The sequence below is a fragment of the Oncorhynchus kisutch genome, unplaced genomic scaffold, assembly GCF_002021735.2.
Source record: "Oncorhynchus kisutch isolate 150728-3 unplaced genomic scaffold, Okis_V2 scaffold534, whole genome shotgun sequence".
Lineage (NCBI taxonomy): Eukaryota > Metazoa > Chordata > Actinopteri > Salmoniformes > Salmonidae > Oncorhynchus > Oncorhynchus kisutch.
In genome coordinates, this window is record NW_022262479.1 from 29,940 (window position 1) to 44,340 (window position 14,401).

Consider the following 14,401-nt stretch of genomic DNA (forward strand, 5'->3'; position numbering starts at 1 on the left):
CTTGACTAACCGTTGCTCCCGCACATTGACTATGTACCGGTACCCCCTGTATATAGCCTCACTATTGTTATTTTACTGCTGCTCTTGAATTATTTGTTACTTTTATTTATTTTTAAATTTGTATGATTTTTAGGTATTTTTTTCTTAAAACGGCATTGTCGGTTAAGGGCTTTTAAGTAAGAGTTTCACTGTAAGGTCAACACCTATTGAATTCAGGGCATGTGACAAGTCAAATTTGATTTGATTTGAGATCTCAAGCTCTGTCAGGTTGGATAGGGAGCATCGCTGCACAGCTATTTCATGTCAAAGGGGGCTGAATACTTATGATACACACTGCATATTATTAGATCAAATATTACTGTGAAGTGTCATTCTGGTTCCACCTCTAGCCCTGATCTGAAATGACTAGATGGGTGAAATTAAAATAGGTTGGAGATTCTTACATATTAAATTGTTTTCCATGCATCGAGATACACTTTGTCAATCTGGTATCTTCCCCAGCTTTAAGACTCTTATAAAGTCCTGGATTCTTTTGCTCAGTTCCTCTAGGACTGCCTGTATGCAGCTGCCAGTTGTTGTGAGGATGATGGTGTCACCGGGTCCACAGACATGGCATGGATATCAGGTTGCCAACAGCATCAGCAAAAAATGGCACCTCTTCAACCTTGATCATTGCTCTTTGCCAGGATTGGCAAAGTATTCTGAATGGTCAAAACAAGTGATTTATGCTTTCAGTTCATTTTATATTTCCATGCTGATAATTTACTTGAAATGTCTGCATATTTATGTTGTCTTCGATCATCAAGAAGGCCTTACTGTTTCGCACAGTAAAATAGATATGTGAAAACAAGAAAGCCCACCAATGCCGTGTGTGTGTGTGTGTGTGTGTGTGTGTGTGTTCTGAGTCTAAAGAGGTCCTCAGTAACCCCGAATACACACTTGCCTTCTTTGACCAATCAAAATGGGTAGTTCTTTGAATTGGAGTATTAGGAAAAGGGGTTTCGTAAGACATTGTTTACACAAGCAAAGTGCCATTGAACATTTTTGAATGAAAGCTGTGTTGCTATCACAGACTTGTTAATGAAGCCCTTTCAAATCAAATTGTGTTTTCTGGATTCAAATGTGTCACTTAAATCATTTTCTAAAATGTCCACAGTTATGTCCATATTTTCTAGCCACATATTTGTTATGTTTTGATGTACATGATAATTCAGGGATTTATTAGCATACTATAATTTTGATTAGAAATGTATAGTACCAGTACTTTTTTGTAGCATAGAACAGCCATACTCAACACGCAGAACTCAGTCGGGCCTTGACTCCTGGTATCGTATAAACACACATAAGAAATGGAAAATTGTGTAGAATTGCAGGACATGGGGGGTTTGTTACTATGCCGATAAATACAGTAACAATATCCATCTGGACCTTTGCCACCTAGGAAATGTGTGTGACCGGACCTGCTCAAATAGTACTTGAGCATCCCTGCCATAGGCCAGAGTCAGTGCTATGTATCATAAGGCGGCCCAATCTGGACAGCATGGATGAATGAATAGTTTCATCATAATAATAGATGAATGAATAGTTTCATCATAATAATAGATGAATGAATAGTTTCATCATAATAATAGATGAATGAGTAGTTTCATTCTTAGAGGATGGATGATGCTTCTGAAAATAGTAATTGATTTTGAATACCTTATGAATTATATCACCAGAGTGACTAACTACCTTCATGCACATGAACACAGTGAGTCCTATCGTCACGCCGTTGTGATTTAGGACTTCTAACCCCTTTTATGTGTTTGAGCTACAGACTTCTGAGTTATACCATTTGGATTCGTCCACTCCCTTTGCATCCTTTGGTACCAAACATTAGTTTGTTTAACCGGGGCGGAGCTAAAGCCATGTTTGTGAGACAAGGGAGGATCCCGAAACGGCCCAGGGCAAGGTCTTTCATACAAAAACATCTGTAGAATCCGAATGGTTTGAGCTTTCAAGTATTAAAAGATATGACGCTCACAAGCTACACAAGAGTCGTTAGAAGGTTCTTCTACACAGAAGATCATAGGAAATCCCAGGACATAGTGTCTATAATACTGTAATAAACTCACATAGTTGCGGTCATAAACTCTGAACTCCAAACAGTTGTTACTGACTAGTTGGATATTAATTTCCCACTGAGAAAACAATTTCTGTACTTACAGCATTCATTTGAATTCATTCTGATCAGGTTTTTGCATTGGCATAATATATATATATATATATTTTTACATTTGCCAAAAAAATGAATCTCATGAATTCAACAGTTTATGTCAAATAGTTGTGTCTTCTACTTGTAGCCCTGGTTGTCCTGAAAAGAAAATGGTAAAACACTTCATTGCAAGGCTAAATATAAGGGCTGGACATCAAAGTCAGATAAATAAATAGCCAATTTCTGCTGGGGTCTCGTTTAGCTGTGAAAGACACATGAGAAAGTAAGTAAAATGTCATTCTTTATTACCCCTAGATACAGAGCAGTTCAGAGTACATACAGCCATTGCACATTGAGCGTAGTAAATGAACCCTTATTACCTACATTTTAACCCTTACTTGTAACTCCCACATGTTTAGAACCATGACAACCCCCCCCCCCCCCCCCCCTGAACAAATAGCTAGTAATATAGCTCTGCCTAACCAATTAATGAGGAAGGTCTTGTAAAAGCCAAATGAAAAGCAGACTCAAGCCCTTATGTGGTATTCTCTGATCATGCAGTGGGCCCAACGCATGCAGTTCGATGACTACGACATTAAAGAGTCTGTGCTTTGTCAAATCTGAACGCTTCTCAGAAAAAATTCTTCTTCCCTGGACACACTGGCACAGGTGCAATAAGTGCAGACACAATAGCTGAGCTGTCTGGGGCTTCCCTCTTCACCACCACAGATACAACAGGTGCGTCCGTGCCTACAACTGGATCGACTACGAACACAGGGGACGCTTCGGTACCCACAGGGACCACCACCACGGGGACCACAGGCACTATGGACTCCTCGGACTCGCCAGACTCGCCAGACTCGGCAGACAGAAGGCCGCTGAGGTCGGGGTCGTGGAGGGCGGTGAGTTTGTGGTGCCTCAGGCCGTGGACCTTGGGGAGGTTACCAGCGTGGACGTGGACCACTGGCGCAGGCACCGGGACTGTGCCATTGGTGTCCACGATAGGCATCTGTACATTAGAACGAGAGACAGGTCGTCAAAGTACTGTGTCAGTGCAATGGTTTGTTTTCATGTGGCATTTATTGATGTACCCTGGCATTATGTGGCTGAGTGATGAGAGAGAAACTGAAATGTTTTTTTGTCCATTGGGTATTTCCATTTGCGGAATATTTAGCTAAAGCCTTGAATAAAAGAAAAATGGCTACCTTTAATTAAATTCTAAAAATATTTATATTCGATGTGGTAGATGGCACGTGTGTATTAAATATTGTGTATAGGCTTGTCTCCCATATGAATCTTCTATGTGGTAGATGGCACGTGTGTATTAAATATTGTGTATAGGCTTGTCTCCCATATGAATCTTCTATGTGGTAGATGGCACGTGTGTATTAAATATTGTGTATAGGCTTGTCTCCCATATGAATCTTCTATGTGGTAGATGGCACGTGTGTATTAAATATTGTGTATAGGCTTGTCTCCCATATGAATCTTCTATGTGGTAGATGGCACGTGTGTATTAAATATTGTGTAGAGGCTTGTCTCCCATATGAATCTTCTATGTGGTAGATGGCACGTGTGTATTAAATATTGTGTAGAGGCTTGTCTCCCATATGAATCTTCTATGTGGTAGATGGCACGTGTGTATTAAATATTGTGTAGAGGCTTGTCTCCCATATGAATCTTCTATGTGGTAGATGGCACGTGTGTATTAAATATTGTGTAGAGGCTTGTCTCCCATATGAATCTTCTATGTGGTAGATGGCACGTGTGTATTAAATATTGTGTAGAGGCTTGTCTCCCATATGAATCATCTCTTTGTGCCAGACTGGATTCAAATTCCTTCTATTTTTTTCTTTCTTTATTTATCTGTATATATTATGTATTTATGTGTATGTGTATATACAGGGTGTATGTATGTATGTAAATATGTCTATTCTTTTACTGCTCTATGGATATAATTATTGTTTGGTTAACCTTATTCACTACTATGTATTGATTTTTACCTTACATTTTTTCACTCTGTATGCGATGTGCAATGCAGAGAACACCGGAAGAAGAATTATCATTTCATTACCACAGTGAATTATTGTAATGTTTGTTTATGTGTCAGTTCATCCCATAAGGGATGGGTTACCAATTGGCGATTTGACTAGTAAATCAAATGTAATTAATTCATATTGTTCGGTTCAAATAAGATATAGCCTTTATAGTATAGAAGACACATTAATAACTCAGTGATAACAAGTCACCTACTTAGTCACAGGTGGGAATTAATGCATGTCTTTTCTCTCACCATTGAAGACGCAGCAAATATATTGCACTGGATTGAGTGTAAAGAACTCACACCAGCCACTTGGCAAAAGCCACGTTGCTGAAAGAGAAAAGAAACGTGTCACATGGTGGTACTGATTAAATACCAAGACACTGAGTATGTTTCAATAACCACACTATCATACCACCTAGAATGAAATGATGTGTTAGGCATGCATTTTAAGTAGTATGCTAGTATGGCCATTTGAATGCAGGTTTGGGCATTCCTCCTACCATGATATAATGTATACTTACTGCCATAGCATTGGTCAGCGGCACACAGTTGTCATCACTGTCATCAGCAGTGCAGTTAGTTTCTACTATAACGTATTCTGCCAAGTATCTAGCACCACCAGACACAACCTGCAAACAGAATTGAAGTACATAAGGGCTTTCCACTATAGTTGTGTCACAGTATATGGGAGGTACTGTATATGCTCAAACAGAGGAGATGTTTTATTTAATTTTAATTTACCAAGGCAAGTCAGTTAAGAACAAATTCTTATTTACAATGACAGCCTACACCTGCCAAATCTGGACGACGCTTGGACAATTGTGTACCGCCCAATCACGGTCAGTTGTGATACAGACTGGATTCGAACCAGGGTGTCTGTAGTGACGCCTCTAGCACTGAGATGGAGTGCCTTAGACCACTGCACCACTCGGGAGCCCCACATCAACATCAACCTGTCTAATGGAGGCCTTATTCACTTTTTACATTTAGCGCTAGTTTCCTGGACACAGAAAAAAGTCTAGATCTGTGTGCAGGAAACTGGCCCTTAAAATGTTTACCTCATTTGGATATAAAAAACATTAGCATACTCTTTTTAGAAGATTGCACTTGCCCACATGATGATCATATGATCAGAAAAATATGTTTTACCTGAGTTGACATGCGTCCGACTTCCATGATTGCAAACAATGACTCTTTGCCTGTCCTGTTGTTGAAGGTGACCAGCGAGGCAGAGACCATGGCCAGGCCTGCAGTGTCGTTAAGGGGAAGGAGTGAGGCACAGCCCACACAGAGGTCCTCCGTTGATTCTTGACATGGTACCAGATAGAGAGAGCAGGTGAGTGTATTAGTGTGTGCGTGAATATATTCCACTGGGCACAGACGTCAATTCAACATCTATTCCTACGTGGGTTCAATGTAATTTCATTGAAATGACATGGGAACAACGTTGTTTCAACCAGTGTGTGCCCAGTGGGATCTCACCTTCCCGCTTCTGTGGTACCTCTCCAGTCAGTAGCTGTCAGACTTTGTTCACAGAATGTGTTGATTATACTTTATTTGCCTGGGGAACGGGATTGTGAAATTATATAGTTCAATGGATTAGATTGAAAAAAGAATTGACATAAAGATTGCATACCTTCAGTTTTACACTTGAAAGCTGTGACAGACATAACTCCTCCAACCTTTCTCAGTACCACATCACAATCTCCCTCCACTGCCTAAAAAACAACAAACAACATTACCAATGATCCATTGGAATTAACTACAGAATATAAAATGTATTTAATAAAGTGGAGAATTGGCCTCACTGTGACTACTTTCGGCCTGACGGTGCAGTTGGCGACAGGTGTAGGGTCCAGAACGTGACATGTGGTCTCCAGTAGGTCCACTTCCATCAGATAGATCTCTGATCCATCAGGCTATTGAACAACACTGGAGAGCATGACTGAACGGGAATATATTATATCTGCGCTCTTATTCGAAATATAAAGTGTCTCTGAGTGGGAGTGCTGATCTAGGATCAGACCCCCCTAGTCGTCCATGTAATCTCATTCATTAAGATCTACAATGTGAAACTGATCCTAGATCAGCACTGTGAATACAGCTCCAGGGCTAACCGTAGAGGTTAACACATGAAAAAAGGGGCTTTGTATCAAAATTGTATTTCTCCTTAGAACACTAGGTTAAACAAAACTGAAACATGTCTATGCTATCTGTCTCAAACATCTGCAAAACTGTAGACTGGTAGGACCTGGGTAGTTAAGATAAACTTGAAAATGTATCTTGTCTTTACATTTTACATTATAGTAATTTATCAGATGCTCTTATCCACAGAGACTTACAGTAGTGAGTGCATACATTTTCATATATTTTTTTTTTTCGTACTTAAACAACATAACAATAATTCCGCCTCATTCAGCGAGTACAGAAGTCCAATCTACGTGATGCTGTTATTTCCATTACAATCTGTAATAATGAATGTTGTCTGGTGTGACGTCACACTAGACTATATCATACATCTATGCCAATCTAGAGATGAGGTATATAGAGATGTATCTATATATGACTCTGTGGATTATTCTATTATCCATGCTCCAGCTCTGGCTCACCTTGGTTAGGATCTTGATGTTATCGATCTGGTTCAGGGCGTACTTGTAGCCGTGCGTGTGCTGGCCGTTGAGGTAATCCTGGGCCACCAGGGCTGCAGCTTTCACGTCGGGCGAGTCGCAGGGCGGATGGGTCACATTATGCAGCAACAACTGGGCCCGTGCCCCCGTCAGCAGCCCCAAAACCAAGGCTATACCCAGGCGACTCATCATCAGGAGGGTTAGGACAGGGCGAGAGGATGGAAGTATTGTAGCAGGTAATGACAGGGGTACACTACAAGAACGACTGAGTCCATATGCCCTGGTATATAGCCTGTACTTTAAACTTCACCACAGAGCCAAGGTAAACACATGTCCACCCCGGACTTCTGTGTACCGTGTGGATTGTGCAAGAATCCTCAGCCTGAACCCCATATGGAATATTGCCAAGATAAATGCTAGACTGACAAAGTCTGGGGTGATCAGGTGCATTGGTGTCAGCAGGTAGATGTCAAAGTTTTACTCTTTAGTTCAACTGAGAAAAAGTCAAGCTTGGATCAAATTTGGGATTTCATTGATGTGAATTAAGAAGATGCCATGAAAAGTAATACTGTAGCAAAACTGTAGCCCAGGTCTTCTCTAGATCTTTCGTAGCCTGTGTGTTCAGAACATTCAGTAGCTTTACAAGACAATGTAATTGTCACGAATTCCCCCGAAGTCGTTTCCTCTCCTTGTTCGGGCTGTGTTTGGTGGTCGGCGTCACCGGTCTTCTAGCCATCGTCGATCCACTTTTTATTTTTCCATTTGTTTTGTCTTGATTTCTTACACACCTGGTTTCCATTTCCATCATTAATTGTTGTGTATTTAACCCTCTGTTCCCCCCATGTCCTTGTGTGGAATTGTTTGTTTGTAAGTGCTTGTGCTCTATGTTACTAGTGCGCGTCGGGTTTTGTACCCATGTAGGTTATTTTTGTTATTGCCGTGGATTTTGTATTAAACTGCTCCTGCTATTACCTATCTCTGCTCTCCTGCTATTACCTATCTCTGCTCTCCTGCTATTACCTATCTCTGCTTTCCTGCTATTACCTATCTCTGCTCTCCTGCTATTACCTATCTCTACTCTCCTGCTATTACTTATCTCTGCTCTCCTGCTATTACCTATCTCTGCTCTCCTGCTATTACCTATCTCTGCTTTCCTGCTATTACCTATCTCTGCTTTCCTGCTATTACCTATCTCTGCTTTCCTGCTATTACCTATCTCTGCTCTCCTGCTATTACCTATCTCTGCTCTCCTGCTATTACCTATCTCTGCTCTCCTGCTATTACCTATCTCTGCTCTCCTGCTATTACCTATCTCTGCTCTCCTGCTATTACCTATCTCTGCTCTCCTGCTATTACCTATCTCTGCTCTCCTGCGTCTGACTTCACTGCCACCAGTTCCGCAACCCTTACAGTAATATACATTGTGATTGATAAGGGACCAGTGTAAATTTCATATAATGATTATGAGGCATCACCCTGTATTTCCCTGAAAGGGAGCAAAAGGCCTATAGTCTGGTTCCAGATGTCTCTGTGTAGCATGGCCCTAGCTCTGTCTGTGCTGTCTTGTGTCTTGCCAATGGTAAATAAAACAGCATAAGTTGATCTGGGATCAGGCTAGCAATGTAGGCTACTACTATTAGATGGGAGAGCCACAACAACAATGATGCAATGACACCTGGTGGATTATATAGGCTCTGCCACTAAACCAGAGACAAGCGATTTGCAAGTATGCTGCTGATAGGAGATGATTGGCCTACTACAGCATTCATGGATCCCTGCCCCACTCACAACAGGCGCAACTGGCAGGTAGACAAAGGGCCAGATCTTACAACGCCTGGATAGGTACTTTAAGTATCAGCTAACCACATAATATGTTATAGCAATCTGTCAGTTGATGGCAACCATTGGTTGATGCATGCAACGTCGCACCAGGGGAACGAGAACACGTACCAGATATCGGCCGTGTTCGAGAGCATCAAAACGAGTGCAGTCAGTCAGTCAAAATTTACCCATGATACATTGTTGTTTTGATCCTCTCAAACATGGCCACAGACACATACAGAGAGAGCTGGGCCCTGACAGTACATCTCAGTAAGACAAAAACAACAGTGTTCCTAAAAAAGGTCCAGTTACCAGGACCACGAATACAAATTCCATCTAGACACCTTTGCCCTAGAGCACACAAAAAATATACATACCTCAGCCTAAACATCAGCACTATACAGGTAACTTCCACAAAGCTATGAACGAGCTGAGAGACAAGGCGAGAAGGGCATTCTATGCCATCAAAAGGAACATAAAATTCGACATACCAATTAGGATCTGGCTAAAAATACTTGAATCAGTTATAGAACCCATTGCCCTTTATGGTTGTGAGGCCTGGGTTCTGCTCACCAACCAAGAATTCACATAATGGGACAAACACCAAAAGGCACAGGTTGATTCCGTGCACCGGAACCAGTCGTCCACCGCAGGAGCCTCGGTCTGACTCTGATGCCAAGGAGACAGAACTGGCTGATACCCCAATACACACTGAAAGGGAGAAAGGTTAGTGGAGGAGTGGCGGAGTGAGTTCTGGGCTATCTCTGCCCAGGGCACGAACGCCGCCCACTCCCCCGGCCGGTCCTGGCAATAAGACCTCAGAAACCTACCCACATCCTGGTTAACTTTTTCCACCTGCCCGTTACTCTTGGGGTGAAAACCTGAGGTAAGGCTGACCGAAACCCCCAGACGTTCCATGAACTCCTTCCAGACCCTTGACGTGAACTGGGGACCCCGATCCGACACTATATCCTCAGGCACCCCATAGTGCCGGAAGACGTGTGTAAACAGGGCCTCCAACGTTTGTAGGGCCTTAAAGTACCTATCCAGGACCGGGCAAAGGGAGGAGACGACAGGACTTAGAAAAACGATCCACAACGACCAGGATCGTGGTGTTACCCTGTGAAGGTGGATGATCGGTTAGGAAATCCACCGACAGGTGCGACCACGGCCGTTGTGGAACGGGTAAGGGTTGTAACTTACCTCTGGGCAGGTGTCTAGGAGCCTTGCACTGGGCGCACACCGAGGAGGAGGAAACATAAACCTTCACGTCCTTAGCTAAAGTGGGCCACCACTACTTCCCACTAAGACAGCGCACCGTCCGACCGATCCCAGGATGACCAGAGGAGGGTGACGTGTGGGCCCAATAGATCAGCCGGTCGCGGACAGCAGACGGAACGTACAGATGCCCAGCTGGACCCTGAGGGGGAGCGGGCTCTGCACGTGATGCCCGCTTAATGTCCGCGTCCAGCTCCCACACTACCGGCGCCACCAGGCATGAGGCCGGGAGTATGGGAGTGGGATCCATGGGCAGCTCCTCTGTGTCATACAGCCGGGACAATGCATCTGCCTTAACGCTTTGGGAGCCTTGTCTGTAAGAAAGAGTGAAAACAAAACGGGTGAAAAACGTGGCCCACCTTGCCTGGCGAGGGTTCAGTCTCCTCGTCGCCCAGATGTACTCCAGATTGTGGTGGTCAGTCCAGATGAGAAAAGGGTGTTTAGCCCCCTCAAGCCAATGTCTCCAAGCCTTCAAAGCCTTGACTACAGCCAACAGCTCCCGGTCCCTCACGTCATAGTTTCGCTCCGCCGGGCTGAGCTTCCCCAAGAAGAAAGCACAGGGGCGGAGCTTTGGTGGCGTACCCGAGCGCTGAAAGAGCACAGCTGCAATTCCAGCCTCGGACGCACCCACCTCCTATGAACGCCAAAGAGGGATCCGGATGGGCCAGCATGGGAGCCGATGTAACAGAGCCCTCAGGTAACTAAAAGCTCTGTCCGCCTCAGCTGTCCACTGCAAGCGCACCGGGCCCCCTTTAGCAGTGAGGTAATGGGAGCTGCTACCTGACCAAAACCTTGGATAAACCTCCGGCAGAAGTTGGCAAACCTTATGAACGCTGCACCTCCTTTACCGTGGTGGGAGTCGGCCAATTACGCACGGCTGCAATGCGGTCACTCTCCATCTCCACCCCTGAGGTGGAAATGCGATACCCTAGGAAGGAGACGGACTGTTCAAAGAACAGGCATTTCTCAGCCTTGGCATACAGGTCATGCTCCAACAGTCGACCAAGCACCTTGCGCACCAAGGACACATGCTTGGCGCATGTTGCGGAGTATATCAGAATGTCATCGATATACACCACTACACCCTGCCCGTGCAGGTCCCTGAAAATCTTGTCTACAAAGGGATGGAAGACTGATGGAGCATTCATCAACCCGTACGGCATGACGAGGTACTCATAGTGCCCAGAGGTGGTACTAAAAGCCGTCTTCCACTCATCTCCCTCCCGGAGACACGTGACTCCTGGGAAGTGCAGCGCCTACCAGGAGATCTATCGCACAATAGCCCAGTCGATGAGGGGGTAATTGAGTCGCATTCTTTTTAGAGAAGGAGAGAGCCAAATCGGCATATTCAGGGGGAATGCGCACGGTGGAGACCGGGTCTGGACTCTCCACCGTAGTGGCACCAACGGAAACCCCTAAACACTTACCTGAGGACTCTCGCGACCACCGTGTGAGAGCCCTCTGTGGCCACGAAACAGTGGAGTTATGACAAGTTAACAAGGGTAGGCCCAGTACCACGGGAAACGCAGGAGAGTCAATAATAAAGAGACTAATTCTCTCCGTATGACCCCCCTGCGTCACCATGCCCAAAGGAGCGGTGACCTCCCTAATCAACCCTGACCCTAATGGTTGACTATCTAAGGCGTGAACGGGGAAGGGCACATCCACGGGAATTATGGGGATCCCTAAACTATGGGCAAATGATCTATCAATGAAATTCCCAGCCGAAGGTTAATAGGCCATGATTATTTTCATCATTGTGTCAAGAGATATAGTGCTAAAACACTTGAGTGTCTCCCTTGATCCTAGGTCCTGGCAGAGTTGTGCAGACTCAGGACAACTGAGCTTTGGAGGAATACGCAGATTGAAAATGGAGTCCGTAATTTGCTTTCTAATGATCATTATCTTTTCCTCAAAGAAGTTAATGAATTTATCACTGCTGAAGTAAAAGCCATCCTTTCTTGGGGAATGCTGCTTTTTAGCTAGCTTTGCGACAGTATCAATAAGAAATGTTGGATTGTTATTATTTTCCTCAATTAAGTTGGAAAAATAGGATGATCGAGCAGCAGTAAGGGCTCTTCGATACTGCACGATACTGTCTTTCCAAGCTAGTCGGGAAGACTTCCAGTTTGGTGTGGCGCCATTTCCGTTCCAATTTTCTGGAAGCTTGCTTCAGAGCTCGGGTATTTTCTGTATACCAGGGAGCTAGTATCTTATGACAAATGTTTTTGTTTTTAGGGGTGCGACTGCATCTAGGGTATTGCGCAAGGTTAAATTGAGTTCCTCAGTTAGGTGGTTAACTGATTTTTGTACTTTGATGTCCTTTTGTAGGCGGAGGGAGTCTGGAAGGGCATCTAGGAATCTTTTGGTTGTCAGAGAATTTATAGCACGACTTTTGATGATCCTTGGTTTGGGTCTGAGCAGATTATTTCTTGCAATTGCAAACGTAATAAAATGGTGGTCCGATAGTCCAGGATAATGACGAAAAACATTAAGATCCACAACATTTATTCCACGGGACAAAACTAGGTCCAGAGTATGACTGTGGCAGTGAGTAGGTCCAGAGACATGTTGGACAAAACCCACTGAGTTGATGATGGCTAGTCATTGACTACAGCTCAGCATTCAACACCATAGTACCCTCAAAGTTCATCACTAAGCTAAGGTTCCTGGGACTAAACAACTCCCTCTGCAACTGGATCCTGGACTTCCTGACGGGCCGTCCCCAGGTGGTGAGGGTAGGTAGCAACACATCTGCCACGCTGTTCCTCAACATTGGAGCTCCACAGGGGTGCGTGCTCAGTGCCCTCCTGTACTCCCTGTTCACGCATGACTGCATGGCCAGGCACGACTCCAACACCATCATTAAGTTTGCAGACGACACAACAGTGGTAGGCCTGATCTCAGACAACGACGAGACAGGCTATAGGGAGGAGGTCAAAGACCTAGCCGTGTGGTGCCAGAACAACAACCTATCCCTCAATGTAACCAAGACTAAGGAGATGATTGTGGACTACAGGAAAAGGAGGACCAAGCACGCCCCATTCTCATCAACAGGGCTGTAGTGGAGCAGGTTGAGAGCTTCAAGTTTCTCGGTGTCCACATCAACAACAAACTAGAATGATCCAAACACACCAAGACAGTCGTGAAGAGGGCACGACAAAGCCTATTCCCCCTCAGGAAACTAAAAAGATTTGGCATGGGTCCTGAGATCCTCAAAAGGTTCTACAGCTGCAACATCGAGAGCATGGTTGCATCACTGCCTGGTACGGCAATTGTTCGGCCTCTGACCGCAAGGCACTACAGAGGGTAGTGCGTACGGCCCAGTACATCACTGGGGCTAAGCTGCCTGCCATCCAGGTCCTCTACACCAGGCGGTGTCAGAGGAAGGCCCTGAAAATTGTCAAAGACCCCAGCCACCCTATTCATAGACTGTTCTCTCTACTACCGCATGGCAAGCGGAGTGTCAAGTTTAGGACAAAAAGGCTTCTCGACAGTTTTTACCCCCAAGCCATAAGACTCCTGAACAGGTAATGAAATGGCTACCCGGACTATTTGCATTACACCAAATAATGCATGCAGAGCAGAATTAGGCCGATACCCGCTAATGATCAAAATAGAGAAAAGAGACGTTATATTCTACAACCACCTAAAAGGAAGCAATTCCCAAACCTTCCATAACAAAGCCATCCCTTCCAGAGAAATAAACCTGGAGAAGAGGTCCCTAAGCAAGCAGGTCCTGGGGCTCTTTTCACAAATACAAACACACCCCAAAGGGCCCCAGGACAGCAACACAATTACACCCAACTAAATCATGAGAAAACAAAAAGCTAATTACTCGACACATTGGAAGGAATTTACAAAAAAACGGCGCAAACTAGAATGTTATTTGGCCCTAAACAGAGAGTACACAGTGGCAGAATACCTGACCACTGTGACTGACCCAAAATGAAGGAAATCTTTGACTATTTACAGACTCAGTGAGCATAGCCTTGCAATTGAGAAAGTCCGCCAAAGGCAGACCTGGCTCTCAAGAGAAGACAGACTATGTGCACACAGCCCACAAAATGAGTTGGAAACTGAGCTGCACTTCCTAACCTCATGCCAAATATATGGCTATATTAGAGGCACATATTTCCCACAATGAATTTGGGAAAAAAATCAAATTTTGATAAACTCCCATATCTATTGGGTGAAATACCACAGTGACCAAGATTTGTGACCTGTTGCCACAAGAAAAGGGCAACCAGTGAAGAACAAACAACATTGTAAATACAACCTATATTTATGTTTATTTATTTTCACTTTTGTACTTGAACTTTTTTCACATCATTACAACACTGTATATAGACATAATATGACATTTGAAATGTCTTTATTATTTTGGAACTTTTGTAAGGTGTAATGTTTACTGTTACTTTTTTCAAAAACCTACTG

The 14,401-nt window shown here is 44.1% G+C and overlaps 1 protein-coding gene across 1 annotated transcript; it reads right to left on the reverse strand.

Moving 5' to 3' along the window:
- Positions 1-2,482: 2,482 nt before the first annotated feature.
- ahsg2 (alpha-2-HS-glycoprotein 2) lies at positions 2,483-7,201 on the reverse strand. The gene is made up of 7 exons (XM_020463098.2): positions 6,848-7,201; positions 6,047-6,157; positions 5,875-5,956; positions 5,388-5,545; positions 4,760-4,867; positions 4,488-4,565; positions 2,483-3,203 (listed from the first exon to the last, which is right to left on the reverse strand). Exons 1-7 carry the CDS (start codon positions 7,055-7,057, stop codon positions 2,826-2,828), a joined length of 1,125 nt encoding a protein of 374 aa, XP_020318687.2. The 5' UTR covers positions 7,058-7,201; the 3' UTR covers positions 2,483-2,825.
- Between the last annotated feature and the right edge of the window lie 7,200 nt (positions 7,202-14,401).

Bases quoted from the DNA above. Each gene is read 5' to 3' on its own strand.
- ahsg2 (XM_020463098.2), bottom strand. From the start codon at position 7,057: ATGATGAGTCGCCTGGGTATAGCCTTGGTTTTGGGGCTGCTGACGGGG. The intron at 5,957-6,046 runs GTGAGGCCAATT...GTTGTTTTTTAG, and splicing joins TCAGGCCGAAAGTAGTCACA to GCAGTGGAGGGAGATTGTGA. The intron at 4,566-4,759 runs GTAAGTATACAT...TTTCTCTTTCAG, and splicing joins CGCTGACCAATGCTATGGCA to CAACGTGGCTTTTGCCAAGT.